The sequence below is a fragment of the Salvelinus fontinalis genome, chromosome 1 (assembly GCF_029448725.1).
Source record: "Salvelinus fontinalis isolate EN_2023a chromosome 1, ASM2944872v1, whole genome shotgun sequence".
Taxonomy (NCBI): Eukaryota; Metazoa; Chordata; class Actinopteri; order Salmoniformes; family Salmonidae; genus Salvelinus; species Salvelinus fontinalis.
Window position 1 is genome coordinate 73,760,390 of NC_074665.1, and position 24,496 is coordinate 73,784,885.

General features: G+C 40.6%; 1 protein-coding gene across 1 annotated transcript in view; it reads right to left on the reverse strand.

Annotated features, from left to right (window-relative positions):
• Positions 1-24,496, reverse strand: part of LOC129861452 (putative uncharacterized protein DDB_G0271982) — a 111,856-nt gene that overhangs the window by 37,693 nt on the left and 49,667 nt on the right. The window contains exons 4-6 of the mRNA XM_055932827.1: positions 18,454-18,528; positions 11,693-11,755; positions 9,629-9,691 (exon numbers count right to left, since the gene is read on the reverse strand). Of these exons, the coding sequence (XP_055788802.1) occupies positions 9,629-9,691; positions 11,693-11,755; positions 18,454-18,528 (201 nt within the window). The remainder of the gene's footprint in view (positions 1-9,628; positions 9,692-11,692; positions 11,756-18,453; positions 18,529-24,496) is intronic.

Genomic DNA, 24,496 nt, shown 5'->3' on the forward strand with positions numbered 1-24,496 from the left:
GAGAGAGATGAGAGAAAGTGAAAAATGGAGAAAGAGAGGGAGAGATAGAAAGAGAGAGAGAGTGAAAGAGAAAGAGGCAGAAAGAGGGAGGGAGGAAGGAGCAAGACAGAGAGAGAGAGACAGAGAGAGAGAGAGAGAGAGAGAGAGAGAGAGAGAGAGAGAGAGAGAGAGAGAGAGAGAGAGAGAGAGAGAGAGAAAGAGGGAGTGAGAGGGAGTGAGAGGGAGTGAGAGGGAGCAAGAGACAGATAGAGAGAGAGAGAGACAGACAGAGAGAAAGAGAGAGAGAGAAACCATGTCCACCGTAGCCTATTAGAGGGGGCCCTCTCCTCTCCTCCTCTATTCTTCTCTTCCTTTGATGCCATGTTCTAAGCCATAAGTGAACTGATAATGGACATGGTGCAACAACAGTGGTTTATTCTCCAACATGCACCAAATCACTGACCACGGAATGCAGAGAGTCTTTTGATGTTTTCGCTGATACTGTATGGGTTTCTCATTTAGGAGCAGAGAGAGACAGGGGAAAATTGCGGACATATCTCTGTCCTGCTGTGTGTGGATGCAGAGATAGGCATGAATCACTATCCCTATCGGAATTGAATATCACTATCCCTAGCAATTGATGTCTCTAGCTATAGGTCGGAGTGGAATTGAAAAGGAATGTGTGGTACACAGAAGCATCCCTAGCAGTGTTATGAGACAGTATCTGCAATCTAGATAATAATAATAATAATAATGTATGGTCTGAATTTGCATGAATGAAGAGACTTGTCTAAGGCAAACTAATGTGGATTCCTTAAAGGGATAGTGTGAGATTCTAGTGTCAGATAAACTAATGGATCCATTTTTATATCTCTGCGTGTAGTTTGAAGGGAGTTGGAGGATATTTCGCTAGCCAATGCTAACTAGTGTTAGCGCAATGTCTGGAAGTCTATCGGTATGCTAGCAACAGTTTAACTGCCAGAATCTCATACTATCCCTTTATGTCAAAGCAACAATGTGATTTATTCAACCACTACTCGTTGATTTAATTAAATTCAACACAACTTAATTCAGAAAACCCAGTAGCAGCTTTAATGTACACAGAGTAGACTTAGACGGACAGGCCCTCTCTCTCCAGACCAGAATATCGCTCCAATACAACATCACTCAGAATTCTGACAAGTGTTAATCTACGGCTGACAACCCTTAGAAAGCTGACAACCCCCAGCTCTCTGAAATTACATCTACATCAATAGTGTCCCATGGTGCTGTAGAAAGACTGGAGCCAAAAGGACCAGAAACGCCAATTAAAGGGAATTTCCTATCCACTCGCTATTCCTCTAAGAAGACTATTCAACTGGCAACTTTATACTGAGACAAATAGGATGCCAAGAGAGAGAGAGACTAGACTATCCTGGTTGTTTTAAAAGACAGACCACATTGAGGTGGAGCTCTACTCCTGTGACGCCGCTATTGTGTATGAGTGAGTGTGTGTGTGTGTGTGTGTGTGTGTGTGTGTGTGTGTGTGTGTGTGTGTGTGTGTGTGTGTGTGTGTTTATTTTCCATCTCATAGCCAAGGGCAAGTCTACTGCTCTGTTTTACAACTGGCATTAATGTATGCCAGCTAGAAACCCTACTGATGTGCTTGACTCAACACCGACCACTGGGTGTCTGATACACAAACGCACACACCCATGCACATGCGCACGCACGCACGCACGCACACACACACAAAAACAAATACCAATAAAACCAACAAAGAAAAATAAATAAAACCATACCTCATAACAACCGGGAGGGAGGTTTCACTATTCTATCATTGATGGAGAGAGGTTTCACTATTCTATCATTGATGGAGGGAGGTTTCACTATTCTATCATTGATGGAGGGAGGTTTCACTATTCTATCATTGATGGAGGGAGGTTTCACTATTCTATCATTGATGGAGGGAGGTTTCACTATTCTATCATTGATGGAGGGAGGTTTCACTATTCTATCATTGATGGAGGGAGGTTTCACTATTCTATCATTGATGGAGGGAGGGAGGTTTCACTATTCTATCATTGATGGAGGGAGGGAGGTTTCACTATTCTATCATTGATGGAGAGAGGTTTCACTATTCTATCATTGATGGAGGGAGGTTTCACTATTCTATCATTGATGGAGGGAGGGAGGTTTCACTATTCTATCATTGATGGAGAGAGGTTTCACTATTCTATCATTGATGGAGGGAGGTTTCACTATTCTATCATTGATGGAGGGAGGTTTCACTATTCTATCATTGATGGAGGGAGGTTTCACTGTTCTATCATTGATGGAGAGAGGTTTCACTATTCTATCATTGATGGAGGGAGGTTTCACTATTCTATCATTGATGGAGGGAGGTTTCACTATTCTATCATTGATGGAGGGAGGTTTCACTATTCTATCATTGATGGAGGGAGGTTTCACTATTCTATCATTGATGGAGGGAGGTTTCACTATTCTATCATTGATGGAGGGAGGTTTCACTATTCTATCATTGATGGAGGGAGGTTTCACTATTCTATCATTGATGAAGGGAGGTTTCACTATTCTATCATTGATGGAGGGAGGGAGGTTTCACTATTCTATCATTGATGGAGGGAGGGAGGTTTCACTATTCTATCATTGATGGAGGGAGGTTTCACTGTTCTATCATTGATGGAGAGAGGTTTCACTATTCTATCATTGGTGGAGGGAGGTTTCACTATTCTATCATTGATGGAGGGAGGGAGATTTCACTGTTCTATCATTGATGGAGGGAGGTTTCCCTATTCTATGATTGATGGAGGGAGGTTTCCCTATTCTATCATTGATGGAGGGAGAGAGGTTTCACTATTCTATCATTGATTGATGGAGGGAGGTTTCACTATTCTATCATTGATGGAGGGAGGGAGGTTTCACTATTCTATCATTGATGGCGAGCGGGAAAGATGGAGAGAGGAAAGAAGGGAGGATGGGAGGGATAGATGGAAGGAGTAAAGGAGGATGAAGGAAGATAGGGAGGGAAAGATGGAGGGAAAGACCGAGGGAGGGAGGGAGGGAGGGAGGGAGGGAGGGAGGGAGGAGGTTGGGAAAGATGGAGGGAGGAAGGAAGGGAAAGATGGAGGGAGAGATGGAGGGAGGTACATGAGAAGAAATGTGTGGTGGTTTTTGGAGCACCATATGGCACTTGCTCATACAGCTGGGCTTTCTGCTTTGAGCCTCTGAGACGGTGAGCTGAGAACGACTGTGACTCTGCCACCGTGTGTGTGTGTGTGTGTGTGTGTGTGTGTGTGTGTGTGTGTGTGTGTGTGTGTGTGTGTGTGTGTGTGTGTGTGTGTGTGTGTGTGTGTGTGTGTGTGTGTGTGTGTGTGTGTGTGTGTGTGTGTGTGTGTGTGTGTGTGTGTGTGTGTGTGAGCTGCGAACGTCTGTGACACTGCCTCCATGCTATATAAAGAACCCAACACCATCAATACTTAACGCATCACGCCCACTGAGGAATAGAAGAAAGATTTTGGAACTAGGCACTTGTGAGTTCAACGCAACACTCCAAGTAAACAACTAAATAATAGAACAAACAAACAATTGAATAGGTAATGACCAATCATTTCGGGGTGTATTGGAGGAAGTTACTTACATTTCTGAAATTCTCATTTGAAAGTAATAGTAAGGGCAGAGAGAGAGAGAAAGATAGAGAAAGAAAAATATTAAGAGAGAGAAAGACTGAGCTTGTGTAATGGTGCCTTCGTCTCCTATGCTGAGATGGTTGTGATTGCCTGCTGTGCTGGTCTGTCTCTCACCCTCTGCCTCTCTTCTTCTCTTTCTCCCCCTGTCTCCCCTACAGGGTCAGTTCAATTACAGGCTGTACTGTCTCCTACCTCCCCCTGCCTCTCCGTGGCCTGGCCTTAGTATGCCATTACAGACTGTCACCTGACTCCCCCTCCCGTCTCTGCCTCCCCCCGCTCTCCTCCCCCTGCCTCCCGCCTCCCCATGCCACATGGCTGAGGTAGAAAGCAAAGCAGTCCTACTACGGTATCCTGTATCTCCTGTCCCTCACAGACCGACAAGGACCTGTGCTCTCACTGCTCTCCAACTGTTCACCTACACTACAATCAGCCTCCAGCCCTGGCCTGTTCAGGTGGAAAGCAAAGCATTTCTCTAGAGTCTAAAAAGTATCATTTGTGCTCCTGTCCCTCAAAGACAGACAATGACCTGTTCTCTCACTGCCTCCAACTGTTCACCTACACTACAATCAGCCTCCAGCAGTGGTCACATTGATTCTTCAGTAGAAGAAAAGTACTTGAGTTACAGGCTCCCAGTTGTCTCCTTTTGACATTCAGTTGACCATGCAAAGACGCCATGGATACAGAGCCAAAACTAAAGGCAGAATCCTTTATTAGCTTCGGTAAAACTAGCATAGAATGACTGTGTAGAGCCAGTTATAATTTTGGCTGTGTATACTGCCGCACATCAAACTTGAGTTTGGTAAGTTGATGAGCCAATCTAGTTAAATCCAACTCGGTTCGGGTCAGTGTTTTCATGATGTCTATGTCTGACTTTGTTTAACACGTTTTATTGAAAACACCCAAATGGCAGCCTATTCCCTATATAGTGCTTTACTTTTGAAAGCGAGCTCCAAGGGACATGGTCAAAAATAGTGCACCGTAGAGGGAATAGGGTGCCATTTGGAACTGTAGACAGTAGATATTGACCCCGACATTCTGTTTTTCTCTGTATGGTTTATTTATGAGTTGCTTTAGCCTAAGAGAGGCTCATTTTAATGTATGGGTGTTCCATACAGGGTTACTGAGGCGATCACTGCTGTGGACTCTAATTTTACCAATACAATACGAGGAAGATTTGACAGATAGACTATCCTTCATTTTCTTTATAAATCTAGCAAACATGTACTGGCCCACGAGCTCTGTGTACTTGTCTTACTATGTTTCTGTTTTGATCGCCAAACTTTTCTCTTTCCAACACAACGGAACCATATGAATAGAGAATGAAGGAACTGACACCATGTATTGCTGGAAGTAATGCATACAGACAGGACAGATGGCTTACCATAGAAACGAGATGGATATAAACCATTGCAATAAACTACTGTAAACTACTCAACTAATGCATAAACTACTGTACAACTGTATAACTACTGTACTACTATACTGTACTACTATAGTGTAACTACTATACTGTAACAACTATACTGTACTACTATACTGTATAACTACTATACTGTATAACTACTGTAACTACTATACTGTACTACTATACTGTACTACTATACTGTAACTACTATACTGTACTACTATACTGTACTACTATACTGTACTACTATACTGTACTACTATACTGTATAACTACTATACTGTAACTACTATACTGTATAACTACTATACTGTATAACTACTATACTGTATAACTACTGTAACTACTATACTGTATAACTACTATACTGTACTACTATACTGTACTAATATACTGTACTACTATACTGTTTAACTACTATACTGTAACTACTACACTGTATAACTACTATACTGTATAACTACTATACTGTATAACTACTGTAACTACTATACTGTATAACTACTATACTGTATAACTACTATACTGTATAACTACTATACTGTATAACTACTGTAACTACTATACTGTATAACTACTATACTGTACTACTATACTGTATAACTACTGTAACTACTATACTGTATAACTACTATACTGTATAACTACTATACTGTATAACTACTATACTGTATAACTACTGTAACTACTATACTGTATAACTACTATACTGTACTACTATACTGTATAACTACTATACTGTACTACTATACTGTATAACTAATGTAACTACTATACTGTACTACTATACTGTACTACTATACTGTATAACTACTGTAACTACTATACTGTACTACTATACTGTACTACTATACTGTACTACTATACTGTATAACTACTGTAACTACTATACTGTATAACTACTGTAACTACTATACTGTACTACTATACTGTACTACTATAATGTATAACTACTGTAACTACTATACTGTACTACTATACTGTATAACTACTGTAACTACTATACTGTATAACTACTATACTGTACTACTATACTGTACTACTATACTGTATAACTACTATACTGTACTACTATACTGTACTACTATACTGTGTAACTACTATACTGTACTACTATACTGTACTACTACACTGTACTACTATACTGTATAACTACTGTAACTACTATACTGTATAACTACTGTAACTACTATACTGTACTACTATACTGTACTACTATACTGTATAACTACTGTAACTACTATACTGTACTACTATACTGTACTACTATACTGTATAACTACTGTAACTACTATACTGTATAACTACTATACTGTACTACTATACTGTACTACTATACTGTATAACTACTATACTGTACTACTATACTGTATAACTACTGTAACTACTATACTGTATAACTACTGTAACTACTATACTGTACTACTATACTGTAACTACTATAATGTAACTACTATACTGTAAACCTACTGTACCTACTATACTGTACTACTATACTGTAACTACTATACTGTATAACTACTGTAACTACTATACTGTACTACTATACTGTAAGTACTATAACTACTATACTGTATAACTACTGTAACTACTATACTGTAACTACTATACTGTAACTAAAACACTGTAACTACTATACTGTAAACCTACTGTACCTACTATACTGTATAACTACTGTAACTACTATACTGTAACTACTACACTGTATAACTACTGTAACTACTATACTGTAACTACTACACTGTATAACTACTATACTGTAACTACTATACTGTAACTACTATACTGTACTACTATACTGTATAACCACTGTAACTACTATACTGTAACTACTACACTGTATAACTACTGTAACTACTATACTGTAACTACTACACTGTATAACTACTATACTGTAACTACTATACTGTACTACTATACTGTATAACCACTGTAACTACTATACTGTAACTACTATACTGTACTACTAAACTGTAACTACTATACTGTACAACTATACTGTACTACTATACTGTATAATTAATGTAACTACTATACTGTAACTACTATACTGTAACTACTATAACTACTATACTGTAACTACTATACTGTATAACTACTGTAACTACTACACTGTAACTACTATACTGTAACTACTATACTGTATAACTACTGTAACTACTATACTGTACCTACTATACTGTGCTACTATACTGTAACTACTATACTGTATACCTACTGTAACTACTATACTGTAACTACTGTAACGACTATACTGTACTACTATACTGTAACGACTATACTGTACTACTATACTGTACTACTATACTGTAACTACTATACTGTATAAATACTATACTGTATAACTACTGTAACTACTATACTGTACTACTATACTGTACTACTATACTGTAACTACTATACTGTAACTACTATACTGTAACTACTATAATGTATTACTATACTGTACCACTACACTGTAACTATTATACAGTGCTACTATACTGTAACTCCTATACTGTAACTCCTATACTGTATAACTACTATACTGTATAACTACTGTAACTACTGTACTACTATACTGTACTACTATACTGTAACTGCTCTACTGTAACTACTATACTGTATAACTACTATACTGTACTACTATACAGTACTACTATAGTGTATCTACTACACTGTAACTACTACACTGTAACTACTATACTGTAACTACTGTACTGTACTACTATACTGTAACTACTATACTGTAACTACTATACTGTAACTATTATACTGTACCTAATATACTGTATAACTACTGTAACTACTATACTGTAACTACTATACTGTACTACTATACTGTAACTACTATACTGTAACTACTATACTGTACTACTATACTGTACTACTATACTGCACCTACTATACTGCACTACTATACTGTATAACTACTGTAACGACTATACTGTGACTACTATACTGTAACTACTATACTGTAATAATATACTGTAACTATTATACTGTATAACTACTGTAACTATTATACTGTATAACTACTGTAACGACTATACTGTATAACTACTGTAACGATTATACTGTATAACTACTGTAACGATTATACTGTATAACTACTGTAACTATTATACTGTATAACTACTGTAACTATTATACTGTATAACTACTGTAACTATTATACTGTATAACTACTGTAACGATTATACTGTATAACTACTGTAACTATTATACTGTATAACTACTGTAACTATTATACTGTATAACTACTGTAACTATTATACTGTATAACTACTGTAACTATTATACTGCATAACTACTGTAACGATTATACTGTATAACTACTGTAACTATTATACTGTATAACTACTGTAACGATTATACTGTATAACTACTGTAACGACTATACTGTATAACTACTGTAACTATTATACTGTATAACTACTGTAACGATTATACTGTATAACTACTGTAACTATTATACTGTATAACTACTGTAACGACTATACTGTATAACTACTGTAACGATTATACTGTATAACTACTGTAACTATTATACTGTATAACTACTGTAACTATTATACTGTATAACTACTGTAACTATTATACTGTATAACTACTGTAACTATTATACTGTATAACTACTGTAACGATTATACTGTATAACTACTGTAACTATTATACTTTATAACTACTGTAACGATTATACTGTATAACTACTGTAACGACTATACTGTATAACTACTGTAACTATTATACTGTATAACTACAGTAACGATTATACTGTATAACTACTGTAACTATTATACTGTATAACTACTGTAACGACTATACTGTATAACTACTGTAACGATTATACTGTATAACTACTGTAACGACTATACTGTATAACTACTGTAACGATTATACTGTATAACTACTGTTATATACTGTATATACTGTATAACTACTGTTATACAGGACAGACCTAGTAGATATGAATCTGTGAGTCTGGTCAGTTAGACTACACTCTGACATGTGCTGACATGTGTTTGAATAAGGAGGTGCTCTAAGTGATGACATTTGTATGATGATAAGAGGGAAAGTGTTTCCCTTTCTCTGCTGCTTGTGTGCAGCTTCATTTACAGTAACTGAACAGCAGTGTCTGTTAAATGGCATAAACTTTCATTTAAAAAAATGCTGAGTCCCACACTTTTCCCCTACATATTGCACTACTTCTGAACAGAGCCTTATGGAATGAGGATGAAGTAGAGGAAGAGAGAGTGGAGGAACAGGGAACTGGTTTGATAATACAAAGACACACTGACACAATCAACAAGCTAGAGAGATAGAGACTTCACCAGCCTACAGGGTTTGAGAGGACATATTCTGAAGGCAACACTACACTATGGTTCCCCTTTTCCTACAGAGTTTTTAATAAAAGACAAAGTAGTCAGCTGTGCTAGAGGAAGAGAGAGTGAAAGAGGACAAGAGAATGGAGAAGAGTGAGTGAGTGAGAGAGAGATAGAGAGAGAGAGTGAGAGAGAGAGATAGAGAGAGAGTGAGAGACAGAGAGAGGGAGAGATGGAGAGAGATATCTTACCAGTAGCATCCTCCATTTCTTTATTTTCACTCTTCTCGTCAGCTTTCTTTTCCTCTGCTTCTCCTGGACACACACACGTGATATCATTAAAACCTCTCATCTGAGAACACTGAACAATCGAGAGCTTGGAACTATAAGATTCTATCTGCATTTTTGTCAAGATTGAGTTATTGATATAGCCTTGTACTGTTCAATGTTCTCTACCTATATAGTACAATAAATACCCCAATTTATGTTGTTAAGTTCAAAAGAATACAAGATAAAAATTCTGGACATCATTCAAATCAATGAGGGTTTGGAATACTGCCATCTATCCACAGTTTTTGGTTTGGGCAGGTTTTAATAGTCACATTGGGAACAACATCCCCTATACACTTCCCGATGAACTCAGTCAATGTTATTCTCAGAGGCAACCCGGAACATATCCCAGTCCGCGTGGTCAAAACAATCTTGAAACATGGATTCTGATTGGTCAGACCAGCGTTGAATAGACCTTAGCACAGGTACTTCCTGTTTGAGTTTCTGCCTATAGAAAGGGAAAAGTAGAATGGAGTCGTGATCTGATTTGCCGAAGGGAGGGCGGAGGAGGGCCTTGTAGCCATCCCGGAAAGGAGAGCAACAATGATTGAGAGTTTTTTAAGCGTGAGTACTGCCGGCAATGCTTGATAGAACTTCGGTAGTGCTTTCCTCAAATTTGCTTTATTAAAATCCCCAGCTACAATAAATGCAGCCTCAAGATAGGAAGAGAGAGTGAAGGAGGACATCCTTCCTATTTGGCCCTGTCCGGGGGTATCTTCGGATGGGGCCACAGTGTCTCCTGACCGCTCCTGTCTCAGCCTCCAGTATTTATGCTGCAGTAGTTTGTGTCGGGGGGCTAGGGTCAGTTGGTTATACCTGGAGTACTTCTCCTGTCTTATCCAGTGTCCTGTGTGAATTTAAGTATGCTTTCTCTAATTATCTCGTTCTCCCTTTCTTTCTCTCTCTCTGAGAACCTGAGCCCTAGGACCATACGTCAGGACTACCGGGCATGACGACTCCCTGCTGCCCCCAGTCCGCCTGGCCTTGCTGCTATTCCAGTTTCAACTGTTCTGCCTGCGGTTACGGAACCCCTACCTGTCCCAGACCTGCTGTTTTCAACTCTTAATGATCGGCTATGAAAAGCCAACAGATTTATTCCTGATTATTATTTGACCATGCTTGTCATTTATGAACATTTTGAAAATCTTGGCTCTCTCTAATTTTCTCCTTCTCTCTTTCTTTCTCTCAGAGGACCTGAGCCCTGGGACCATACGTCGGGACTGCCGGGCGTGGTGGCTCCTTGCTGTCCCCAGTCCGCCTGGCCTTGCTGCTGTTCCGGTTTCAGCTGTTCTGCCTGCGGTTATGGAACCGCCACCTGTCCCAGACCTGTTGTTTTTCAACTCTTAATGATCGGCTATGAAAAGCCAACTGAAAATTATTCATGATTATTATTTGACCATGCTTGTCACTTATGAACATTTTTGAACATCTTGGCATAGTTCTGTTATAATCTCCACCCGGCACAGCCAGAAGAGGACTGGCCACCCCTCATAGCCTGGTTCCTCTCTAGGTTTCTTCCTAGGTTTTGGCTTTTCTAGGGAGTTTTTCCTAGCCACCGTGCTTCTACACCTGCATTCTAGCTGTTTGGGGTTTTAGGCTGGGTCTCTGTACAGCACTTCGAGATATTAGCTGATGTACGAAGGGCTATATAAAATAAACTTGATTGATTGATTGATTGATTGATTGATTGAAGAGAATGGAGAAGAGTGAGTGAGAGAGAGATAGAGAGAGTGAGAGAGAGATGGAGAGAGAGTGAGAGATAGAGAGAGAGTGAGAGATGGAGAGAGAGTGAGAGATAGAGAGAGGGAGAGATGGAGAGAGAGAGAGAGAGATGGAGAGAGAGTGAGAGGTAGAGAGAGAGAGATGGAGTGAGAGAGAGATAGAGAGAGAGAGATGGAGAGAGAGAGAGAGATAGAGAGAGAGAGTGAGAGAGAGATGGAGAGAGAGAGAGATAGAGAGAGAGAGATGGAGAGAGAGATATCTTACCAGTAGCATCCTCCATTTCTTTATTTTCACTCTTCTCGTCAGCTTTCTTTTCCTCTGCTTCTCCTGGACACACACACGTGATATCATTAAAACCTCTCATCTGAGAACACTGTACCATCGAGAGCTTGGAACTATAAGATTCTACCTGCATTTTTGTCAAGATTGAGTTATTGATATAGCCTTGTACTGTTCATTGTTCTCTACCTATATAGTACAATAAATCCCCCAATTTATGTTGTTAAGTTCAAAAGAATACAAGACAAATACCCTAGACATCATTCAAATCATTGAGGGTTCAGAAATTTAAAGCCAATTCTTTTTGCAGATAGAACCTCATAGTCCCAAGCTCTTGATATGTCATGGAGATCATTCAGCCATTTTGTTGCTGGACATCCTTTTACCACCATTTTAACTGTGCTCTGAAAGCATGACTTTGCATGATGAAGACCATTAATGTCATGTATTTAAAATAGAGAGAGCGTAATCGTGTATCACATCAGCTCCCTGTCTTTCTGTCCGTCCGTCTGCCTGCTCTGTCTTCTCTGCCTGCTCTATACGTCTTCTCTGTCTGTCTGCCTGGTCTATATGTCTTCTCTGTCTGCTCTGTCTGTCTGCCTGCTCTATCCGCCTGCCTGTTTTGTCTGCCTGCCTGCTCTATCTGTCTATCTGCTCTATCTGTCTGCTCTGTCTGTCTGCCTGCTCTATCCGGCTGCTCGGTCTGCTCTGTCCGTTTGTCTTTCTCTAGTCTGTCACTCCCTCTCTCCTCTCTCGCTCCCCTATCTCTCGCCTCTCTCTCCTCTCCTCTCCCTCTTCTCTCCCCTCTCCCTTCTCAATTCTCTCTCCCCTCCGCTGTTTTAAAGTGTGTGGGTGTTCATGCGTGTGTGACATGCATGTGTGTGTGCGTCGGTGTGAGACCAGCCATCGTGTTTTTATTATTTCCAGAATGACACAGTGTGTGTGTGTGTGTGTGTGTGATGAGAGTCTGACAGACACTAGTGACATCTCTACGTTAAGTTTATTGGTTGATACTGCAGCCCACCCACCCAGTCCCCATGAGTTAAGCCTATGGAAGGAAGCCCCATGGGCAATAAGAGTGAAGGCTAGCCGCTAACATAGATTCCAGCCATTGAAATATGTGCTTGTCTGCTTTGTGTACAGTATGAACTGGTGGCTAATATAGGCTACCAAACATACCTTTAAGAGTGAAGGCTGGACAACATTCCAGGCTAGCTTCCAACCCGTTCAGTGTGTGTGCTTGTCTGCTTTGTGTAAGAACTGGTGGGAAAAATAATATGTAATATATCGACCACACGTAGAGAGAGCCTTGTTTGTCTAGATAAAATGCTCAGACCATACTGAGAGAAACAGAGAATGATCTATATGTTGGATAAGCTGTTATGTTAAGCTGCAAATCTCCTTGCTGCTCTATCAAAGGTCTCGTCACAGAGAACAACACTACAGACTAAAATAAATGGTTCTAAATTGTACCAGATAGGGGTTCTTTGGCTTGTAACTATATGCAGCTCTGTCTGTCTGTCTGTCTGTCCGTCCGTCCGTCCATCTATCTATCTATCTGTCTTTCTCTAGTCTGTCACTCTCCCACCCTCTCTCTCTTTCTGTGTCTGTCTCTCTCTAGAGCTCATGTCCCTGCCAAATAAACTTAATAAACCCAAAAAGAATTACAAACCCATTCTCATAACTTTGTCCCCCTCTCTTCTCTCTCCTCTCTATTATCCCCCTCTCTTCCCCCTCTCTTCTCTCTCTCTCTTCCCCCTCTCTTCTCTCTTCTCTCTCTTCCCCCTCTCTTCTCTCTCCTCTCTCTCTCTTCCCCCTCTCTTCTCTCTCTCTCTTCCCCCTCTCTTCTCTCTTCCCCCTCTCTTCTCTCTCCTCTCTCTCTCTTCCCCCTCTCTTCTCTCTCCTCTCTCTCTCTTCCCCCTCTCTTCTCTCTCCTCTGTCTCTCTTCCCCCTCTCTTCTCTCTCTCTCTTCCCCCTCTCTTCTCTCTTCCCCCTCTCTTCTCTCTCCTCTCTCTCTCTTCCCCCTCTCTCCTCTCTCCTCTCTCTCTCTTCCCCCTCTCTTCTCTCTCCTCTCTCTCTTCCCCCTCTCTTCTCTCTCCTCTCTCTCTCTTCCCCCTCTCTTCTCTCTTCTCTCTCTTCCCCCTCTCTTCTCTCTCCTCTCTCTCTCTTCCCCCTCTCTTCTCTCTTCTCTCTCTTCCCCCTCTCTTCTCTCTTCCCCCTCTCTTCTCTCTCCTCTCTCTCTCTTCCCCCTCTCTTCTCTCTCCTCTCTCTCTCTTCCCCCTCTCTTCTCTCTCCTCTCTCTCTCTTCCCCCTCTCTTCTCTCTCCTCTCTCTCTCTTCCCCCTCTCTTCTCTCTCCTCTCTCTCTCTTCCCCCTCTCTTCTCTCTCTCTCTTCCCCCTCTCTTCTCTCTTCCCCCTCTCTTCTCTCTCCTCTCTCTCTCTTCCCCCTCTCTTCTCTCTCCTCTCTCTCTCTTCCCCCTCTCTTCTCTCTTCTCTCTATTATCCCCCTCTCTTCTCTCTCCTCTCTCTCTCTTCCCCCTCTCTTCTCTCTTCTCTCTCCTCTCTCTCTCTTCCCCCTCTCTTCTCTCTATTATCCCCATCTCTTCTCTCTCCTCTCTCTCTCTTCCCCCTCTCTTCTCTCTATTATCCCCATCTCTTCTCTCTCTCCTCTCTCTCTTCCCCCTCTCTTCTCTCTATTATCCCCATCTCTTCTCTCTCCTCTCTCTCTCCCCCCTCTCTTCTCTCTTCTCTCTCTCTCTTCCCCCTCTCTTCTCTATACTCTCTCCTCTCTCTCTCTCTCTCCCTCTCATATAAATGCTATCTCTCTGTGTGATATGCGATACGTAGTAACTGCTCACACCTGTGTTTGCTGTGCTCTGGAGGGGGTATATGGCTGAGCAGAGCGAGATGTAACCCATCAATTATGTTATCCGCCCACACACACAAACACACATTTACATTCTGGAAATAACTAAAAAACAATGGCTGCTCTCACACCAATGCAAGTACACGCACGTCTCACACACACACACACACACACACACACACACACACACACACACACACACACACACACACACACACACACACACACACACACACACACACACACACACACACACACACACACACACACACACACACACACACACACACACACACACACACACACACACAGGCAGGCAGACAAACACGCAAACATGCACGCACGCACGCACGCACGCACACAATCAACATGTGTGATGTTGATTGTGTGTGTGTGTCATACTGATGTGCGTGCCACACTGATTCCAGAGTTAGCATTATCATCAGTTCACATATGGTACAACCCACTAGTAACTTAGAAGTTACTGGAAAGAGAAGTTACGTTTTTTACAGTGTAGGCTCTCAAAATAAGGCCTAATGAACAACGTATGGTATTAACTGTGTTTGAATACTATTTGTGAAGTAAATTGAGTATGTAGTATGCTTATTGGTCATAGTATGGATATAGTTAGTATGCCAAAAAGTTCCCGGATGTCGTACTACATTCGCCAAAAATCGAAGTATACAAGCAGTGAACACAGTTTCTGTGCTTTTAGGGCCCATAATGCAATTCTTCAGAAAATGGGTGTGGCTTCACAAAATTTTCAGATTTGAAGAAAATGGCGGAAAATATGCAGCCGAAGTCCGACGAGAGCGGATATAAATGTAAGTACAAAAAGTAAATATTCATTGCTTTAATTAATTATGAGAAATGTTATGAAAATGTTGAGGAATGAAATAAAAAAGTAATGACTTTTCAAATAACTTACGTTTCACGTTATGTTGGCTGACAATTTGTTAGATACACTAGCTATACAAACCGCATAGCATAACGTTATAATTACAGCGGTTGCTTGTATGTACCGGTATGTTAGCTAGCTACCTAACATTAGTTGGCTACTAATACATCAAATTTGCCAGTATATTAACTATCTGCTATCTAACTAACTACCCAATGTTTTCTTTTTACCCAACGTTTATTGACTTGATTATTCACGTCATTCTTAGCTTAGCTAAGTGGTATAGTCGTTGTGCGTTCTTAGTGGACCTGTTGAGGATAGAGGGCGCTATTTTCACTTTAGGAAAAAATCGTGCCCAATTTAAATGGCCTCGTACTCTATTCTTGCTCGTACAATATGCATATTATTATTACTATTGGATAGAAAACACTCTCAAGTTTCTAAAACCGTTTGAATTATATCTGTGAGTAAAACAGAACTCATTTTGCAGCAAACTTCCTGTCAGAAAGTGAAAAATCTGAAATCGAGGCTCTGTTCCAGGGCCTCCCTATTAATTTACTTGAAATGTATGACTATACATCCACTTCATACGCCTTCCACTAGATGTCAATAGGCAGTGAGCGGTGAAATGGGGTGTCTAGCTTTATCTGAGGTCAAAAGAGAGGTCTTGGAATGACATGACCCCAATTTCCTTTGTTCAGGAAGGCGCGGGAAGGACATCAGCATTGGCTTCTGAAAAGCTTTCGTTATAGACGGCTAATATCTCCGGCTTTGATTTTTTTTGATAAATGTGATAATATCATCATAAAGTATGTTTTTTCAATATAGTTTTATCAGATTATTGAACGTTTTTCGGGAGATTTGGCGTGTTCCGTTCTCTGCGTTTGGTGACGATGGACAGCTTCGCGCCACTTGGCTAGTTTTGGTTGCTAATTCAACAGACGAAGAGGACATTCTAAATCCAAACAACGATTATTCTGGAAAAAGGACCCCTTGTACAAGATTCTGATGGAAGCTCAGCAAACGTAGGACCCATTTATGATGTTATTTCGTATTTCTGTCGATAATGTTTAGTATTATTTTCCGCCCAGATTTTGGGCGCTGTCTCGCTATAACGTAAGCTGTATGTCGTACTAAAGTTATTTTTAGAATTCTAACACGGCGATTGCATTAAGAACTAGTGTATCTATCATTTGCTGTACAACATGCATTTTTTTGTAAAGTTTATTATGAGTTATTTGGTCAGAATAGGTGAGTGTCAGAAATATATCCGGAGATTCTGGAAAAAAGTTGCTACGTTTTCACAATGTATAACCACGGATTTCAGCTCTAAATATGCACATTTTCGAACAAAACATAAGTGTATTGTATAACCTGATGTTATAGGACTGTCATCTGATGAAGCTTATCAAGGTTAGTGAAAAATGATATATCTTTTGCTGTTTTTTTACGATCGCTAACTTTTGCTGCTGATAAATGGGTTGTGTTTTTGGCTATTGTGGTAAGCTAATATAATGCTATATTGTGTTTTCGCTTTAAAACACTTAAAAAATCTGAAATATTGGCTGGATTCACAAGATGTTTGTTTTTCATTTGCTGTACACCATGTATTTTTCATAAATGTTTTTTCATAAATGCTATTTGTGATGGTAGCTGCAATGTAAAACTATGATTTATACCTCAAATATGCACATTTTTCAAACAAAACATAGATTTTTTGTATAACATGTTATAAGACTGTCATCTGATGAAGTTGTTTCTTGGTTAGTTTGGTTGGTTCTTGGTTAGTTTGGTTGGTTTTGTGCAAGCTACCTGTGCTGTGAAAGAAATGTCTGTGCTTTTTTTGTATTTGGTGGTGAGCTAACATAAATATATGTGGTGTTTTCGCTGTAAAACATTTTAAAAATCGGACATGTTGGCTCGATTCACAAGATGTTTATCTTTCATTTGCTGTATTGGACTTGTTAATGTGTGAAAGTTTAATATTTCTACAAAATAGTTTTTGAATTTCGCGCGCTGCCTTTTCAGTGGAATGTGGGTGGAGTTCCGCTAGCGGAACCCCTGTCCTAGACAGGTTAATGAAGTCGTAAGATGTCTAATCATTTGTTATACTAATAAGCTAGCAAGAAGTTGTATTGTAACAGCATCAACTTCCGGTAGTCAGACGAAGCGCTAGTACACTCAACTGAAAGGGTACCGTTCATTTACATTATACTAAAATGAACTAATAGTATATAGTATGTGGTATATGCTCATTAAGTATGTAGTATACAGTATGTTAGTATGGGTACTCAAACACAGCTATTGTGTTAGATAATATATATTTATTTTATTTGACAGGATCTGACTTGGTGAAGTCCATAGGACTGAAAATGGATGAATGCAACAACCATGTCTCTGTCACTAACAAATATAGTCATGGGTGGTAACAATTTACTCGAAAGGCAAGGCTTATTTGAATAACGCTTTACACTAAGCAGTGTGTTAATTTAACACTATTCAAATTTGTATAAGGGTCCACAGAGTCCACAATTCCAGTGTTAATTTAATAACACTCTCAGTGTTCATTTAAAAAAAAAAATCTGGCGAATTTGCTGTGTGTGAATATGTGTGTGTGTGTGTTTGTACTTCTTATATAATAACAATGACATCACTTCCTAGTTAAAAACTAAAATGACAAACTCATGACAACTTGTCATTGTCACATCCAAGGCTATACATAATTGATATGTCTTCGTTTATCCTTCTTATTCCTGTAAGTCGGACAACTGAAGTTCATTCAGAGTAGTAGCGCACAGTGACGATGTGTTTTGAGAGCTGGTGTGATGAGGGAGAATGTTAATGTATTCCCTACACTGGCAAAATAAACTTGAAGCTTGACACAGAGTGGTGGGTGGCACACACAGGATAGAAGGACAGAACAGATACCAGCTTCAGTATAGTGCTTGTGTTAACTACCTGGATGTATATGTATCCATGTTACCTGTCTGTGAGTCCAGGTTATCTTGCTCCATGGCTGTGTGGTTGTCAACGTCTTCTTTAGGTGGATCTAGCTCATCTGTACAGACAGTCGGAGGAGAGACATTGGTCAGCCCCTGAGCAAACACATAGCGTCTTCTACAGTATCTCAGCCATGACAGTACAGGATTGTCTACATTGGTCTGGTTGGACAAGACCGTGTTGTCTTGTCTGGACATAAAACAATTCGCTAAATGTCAAATTGGTGCCAACATTCAAGAGACCAGCATGTCGAAATGTTGCCAAGATTACTAAATGATTCCCTCCCTCTACCTCCTCCCTCCCCTCTCCTCCATCCTTCCCTCCCCTCTCCTCTCCACTCCTCCATCCTTCCCTCCCTCCCCTCCCCTCTACCCAATCCTTCCCTCCCCTCTCCTCCATCCTTCCCTCCCCTCTCCTCCATCCTTCCCTCCCCTCTCTCAGCAATGACATTTGGGACAAATTGAGTAAATGAAAGCCATGACACCAATAAGCTAACATGCTCTATGAATGGCTATTGTGCTGCTTCTATAATTGCTTTTCTAACAAGCTGAAGGAGAAAAGCCATTTTTTCATATCTATGCAATTTTAGACCCATTCTCTGAACAATAAAAATGGCAGACCCCATTAGATGGGGAAGGAGAACAATTTCTACCAAAGCCTTGTTTTTGGTGTTTGTCTCGAGTGCTGCTGTCAATCTGAAAATGTTGACACACACGCAGGTACGGACGCAAGCAAGCACACACAAACACTCACAAACACACAGCAACAGCAATCCTTCCCAGTAATCATGATTGGCATTCTATTTAAATGAGAATCATGGCCTTATATACAGTGGCTTGCGAAAGTATTCACCCCCTTGGCATTTTTCCTATTTTGTTGCCTTACAACCTGGAATTCAAATAGATTTTTGGGGGGTTTGTATCATTTGATTCACACAACATGCCTACCACTTTGAAGATGCAAAATATTTTTTCTTGTGAAACAAACAAGAAATAAGACAAAAAAACTGAAAACTTGAGTGTGCATAACTATTCACCCCCCCCCAAAGTCAATAGTTTGTAGAGCCATCTTTTGCAGCAATTACAGCTGCAAGTCTCTTGGGTTATAAGCTTGGCACATCTAGACACTGTTTTTTTCCCCCAATCTTCAAGGCAAAACCGCTCCAGCTCCTTCAAGTTGGATGGGTTCCGCTGGTGTACAGCAATCCTTAAGTCATAACACAGATTCTCGATTGGATTGCGGTCTGGGCTGTGACTAGGCCATTCCAAGTCATTTAAATGTTTACCCTTAAACCACTCGAGTGTTGCTTTAGCAGTATGCTTAGGGTAATTTTCCTGCTGGAAGGTGAACCTACGTCCCAGTCTCAAATCTCTGGACATTGAAACAGGTTTCCCTCAAGAATTTCCCTGTATTTAGCGCCATCCATCATTCTTTCAATTCTGACCAGTTTCCCAGTCCCTGCCGATGAAAAACATCCCCACAGCATGATGCTTCCACCACCATGCTTCATTGTGGGGATGATATTCTTGGGTTGATGAGAGGTGTTGGGTTTGCGCCAAACATAGCGTTTTCCTTGATGGCCAAAAAGCTCAATTTAGTCTCATCTAACCATAGTACCTTCTTCCATATGTTTGGGGAGTCTCCCACATGCCTTTTGGCGAGCACCAAATGTGCTTGCTTATTTTTTTCTTTAAGCAATGGCTTTTTCTGGAAACTCTTCCGTGAAGCCCAGCTCTGTGGAGTGTACGGCTTAAAGTGGTCCGATGGACAGATACTCCAATGTCCGATGTGAAGCTTTGCAGCTCATTCAGGGTTATCTTTGGTCTCTTTGTTGCCTCTACGATTAATGCCCTCCTTGCTTGGTCCGTGAATGTTGGTGGGCGGCCCTCTCCTGGCAGGTTTGTTGTGGTGCCATATTCTTTCCATTTTTTAATAATGGATTTAATGGTGCTCAGTGGGATGTTCAAAGTTTCAGATATTTTTTTATAACCCAACTCTGATCTGTACTTCTCCACAACTTTGTCCCTGACCTGTTTGGAGAGCTCCTTGGTCTTCATCGTGCCGCTTGCTTTGTGTTGCCCCTTGCCTAGTGGTGTTGCAGACTCTGGGGACTTTCAGAACAGGTGTATATATACTGAGATCATGTGACAGATCATGTGGCACTTAAATAAAGTCCACCTGTCTGCAATCTAACTAATTATGTGACTTTTGAAGGTAATTGGTTGCACCAGATCTTATTTAGGGGCTTCATAGCAAAGAGGGTGAATACATAAGCACGCACCATTTTTCCCTTTTGTATTTTCTTGAATTTTTTTAAACAAGTTATTTTTTTCATTTTACTTCACCAATTTGGACTATTTTGTGTATGTCCATTACATTGAATCCAAATAAAAATCTATTTAAATTACAGGTTGTAATGCAACAAAATAGGAAAAATGCCATGGGGGGTGAATACTTTTGCAAGGCACTGTATGCAGCCTAAGATAGTAGAGTTATATATTGTCTTGTCTGTCTTGTCACATCAGGTGGAGATGTATTTATGTTTCCAACAATGCTGTGTCTATCTATACTGAACAAATATATAAACACAACATACAACAATTTCAAAGATTTTACTGAGTTAACAGTTCATATAATTCATTAGACCCTAATCTATGGACTTCACATGACTGGGCAGGGTGTGCAGCCATGGTGGGCCAGCCACTGGGGAGCCAGGCCCATCCACTGGGGAGCCAGGCCCAGCCAATCAGAATTCGTTTTTCCCCACAAAAGGGCTTTATTACAGACATAAATACTCAGTTTCATCAGCTGTCCGGGTGGCTGGTCTCAGACAATCCCCCAGGTGAAGAAGCCGGATGTGGAGGTACTGGGCTGGCATGGTTTCACTTGGTCTACTGGACATTCCTGCAGTCAGCATGCCAATTGCACGCTCCCTCAAAACTTGAGACACCTGTGGCATTGTGTTGTGTGACTAAACGGCACATTTTAGAGTGGCCTTTTATTGTCCCCAGCACAAGGTGCACCTGTGTAATGATCATGCTGTTTAATCAACTTCTTGATACGCCACACCTGTCAGGTGGATGGATTATCTTGGCAAAGAAGAAATGCTCTCTAACAGGGATGTAAACAAATTTGTGCACAATATTTGAGAAATAGGCTTTTTGTGCGTACGGAACATTTCTGGGATCTTTTATTTCAGCTCATGAAACATGGGACCAACACTTTACATGTTACGTTTATATTTTTGTTCAGTATAAATAAATAAGCCATTTAGCAGACACTTTTATCCAAAGCAACCTATAGACCAGCTAGCTTACATTTACATATGGGTGGCCCCAGCGGGAATCACTCATAATCCTTGCATTGCAAAGCGCCATGCTCTACCATCTGAGCCAAACAGGACCACCTATCTAACATGATCACAACATATCATTCATGGGTAAACACATGTAGTTGCCATACACTTCATCCAATAGCATTGTTATCACTCTGTCTGAATCTGGCAAGCATGAATATTTTCTGTCTGAGTATGCAAGGACACAATGACAAAAACATACATTTGCTCAGTACATTTCAAACTGATTCAGTAGATGTGTCCCAAATGGCACCCTAGCACCCTATTCCCTTAATAGTGCACTACTTTTGACCAGAGCCCTATGGGCCCTGTTCAAATGCGGTGCACTATATAGAATTTAGAACACATTCCGTGTGTGATATCACAAGGATCACTATTACTAAAGGTTTGTGCTATCTGGGATCCTTGGGACGTCCATACCACTGGAGGCTGCTGAGGCGAGAACGGCTCATAATAATGGCTGGAAAGGAGTCAATGGAAACCATGTGTTTGATGTTTTTGATACCATTCCACTAATTCCACTCCAGCCATTACCACAAGCCTGTCCTCCCCAATTAAGGTGCCACCAACCTCCTGTGGTCCCACCCTAAACCCTAACCTAAGGTAAGGGTACCTTAACCATTACCCTTAAGTGACCCTAACACTAACCCTAACCATTTTAATTGTCAACTTCAATGGGGTAGGGATGTCCCAAGGATCTCAGATAGCACAGACCCTATTATAACCCATCACATTGTAGTGACACCACTGTATCTTACAGCTACTAGCTTTCGCCTGCAGGGGGCAGTATTGTCACATTGTTTCCTCCCAATGCTATATGCAGGTGAAATAACTCTTACTGTAGAATGTTGAGATATTAATGAAAGTAGATTCTAAAATACAATTTTACACAATAGGAGTAGGGAAGGTGTGTGTGTGCGTGTTTTTTGTGTGTGTGCGTGTGTGTGTGTTGTCTGCGTGTCACTAATAGGACAAAGCACCACAGTGACTCATCCTCCTCATCTTATTTAAAGTAAAGGATGAGGGGATATGATTCCCCTGTGCAGACAAAATGATTTACACAATTCAAAAATGTTGTATGCTTTTTGAAAGACATTTTTGAGTCTGTAGCTACTGCATTCAGTCTGTATCTGGATGAAGGGTTTAGTACGAGGTTCTGCACTTCCCTCTAGTTCACTTCAGATTTACAACACACTCATAGGACTATATGTATATATGTCAGTGGTTTGGACGTACAGTACCACTAGGAATGAGAGGTTCATACGACTGCTTGTATATTGTTAAGAATGTGCCCCTAATATGCTCATGTAGGACCGTCAGCAAGCAGCAGGATGCAGATACATATGCAGGGAGTTAATCAGGAGACTAGCTAAGGCCTGTGGAGAAATCATATTCAATATCTACTGTTGTGGAACTCGAGCTATAAATAATCTCTGCTGTGTGTGCTATGCTAGGTCCTTAGCATGTGTGTGTGACAGAGGGGTCTACAAATGGATGAATCCACCTGAGTGACTTAGCTTTCAGCATCAGTACATAACACCACTTTACTCTCTAATGTTGAGGAGACTGATGCACTTCCAGTTGGGGGTTTCTGCTGGGTTGTGTGAGAGCCATTAGGATGTGTGTAGAATATTAAACCTTTACAGTGAGATAGCTGCCTATAGCAACAACCTGCACTCCCTTCACCCTGACTCTCTGCCACAAACACTGTCTCTCTGTCTGCTCTTCTTTCCAGCCAACCTTTGCGTCGGACAAAACATGGGTGAAAAACACACTGAGAAATTGGCCAAATTGAAAGTGCTTCAGAGCGCTACGACCAGCAGCTGTCGTTATATGTGACGAGTGTGTCTGTGCAAGGTGTGGGTGTGTGCGTGTGCGTCACTGCGTGGCGTGCTGGGAAAGCCAGACGTCATAGGGGGAAAAGCCATTGATTCTCCATGCCTGCACTGAGCTTGTTTGAACAGAGGGAAGCCTGTCTATGTAAGAGCAAACAGGCTACTGGCTACAGTAGCTGCCTATACTGTACTGGTAAGGGAATACATGTTGCTGTGTGTGTGTGTGTGTGTGTGTGTGTGTGTGTGTGTGTGGCATAAATAAATCCTCAGTTTAATTCTCTCCCCACATTAAAAAGTACTACATGTATTTTTTCCTACTAGCTCTGACTTTGCTGATAACTTCTTTATTGAGGAAAAATGTACACTCTTAGAAACACTGTGTTCTTTTTTAACACATCCCTGTGTCTAGTTAGGGACGGCACATGTTGTGTTACTTTAAACACTGTGTTGACAACATTTTCCAACACATTATGTGTCAATTCCTGCAATGAATGAGTTAATAGCTGACAACCACACAACACACCCTAGATGTGCTAGATTATTGATCAATCACACTGCAGAGTCATCATGCATCTTTGCCGTGGCCTCACACACCCTCACGCTCTGAAAAGTGAAGTGACAACTGACAGCCTGGAGTGAGCCTCAGCCAGCAGGAGGAATACCACACAATAAACAAGGTACAGTCATCTTTATCTGAATGAGGTGACCATTTGAGGAAAATGCGGAGCGCACACAGCAATATTTAACATTGATTTATAAAAATATCATGTTTCAGATGAGTTGTCAAGAAGTTAGGCTAGTTAGGCAAACTTTTACCATAATCATTATCATTACTC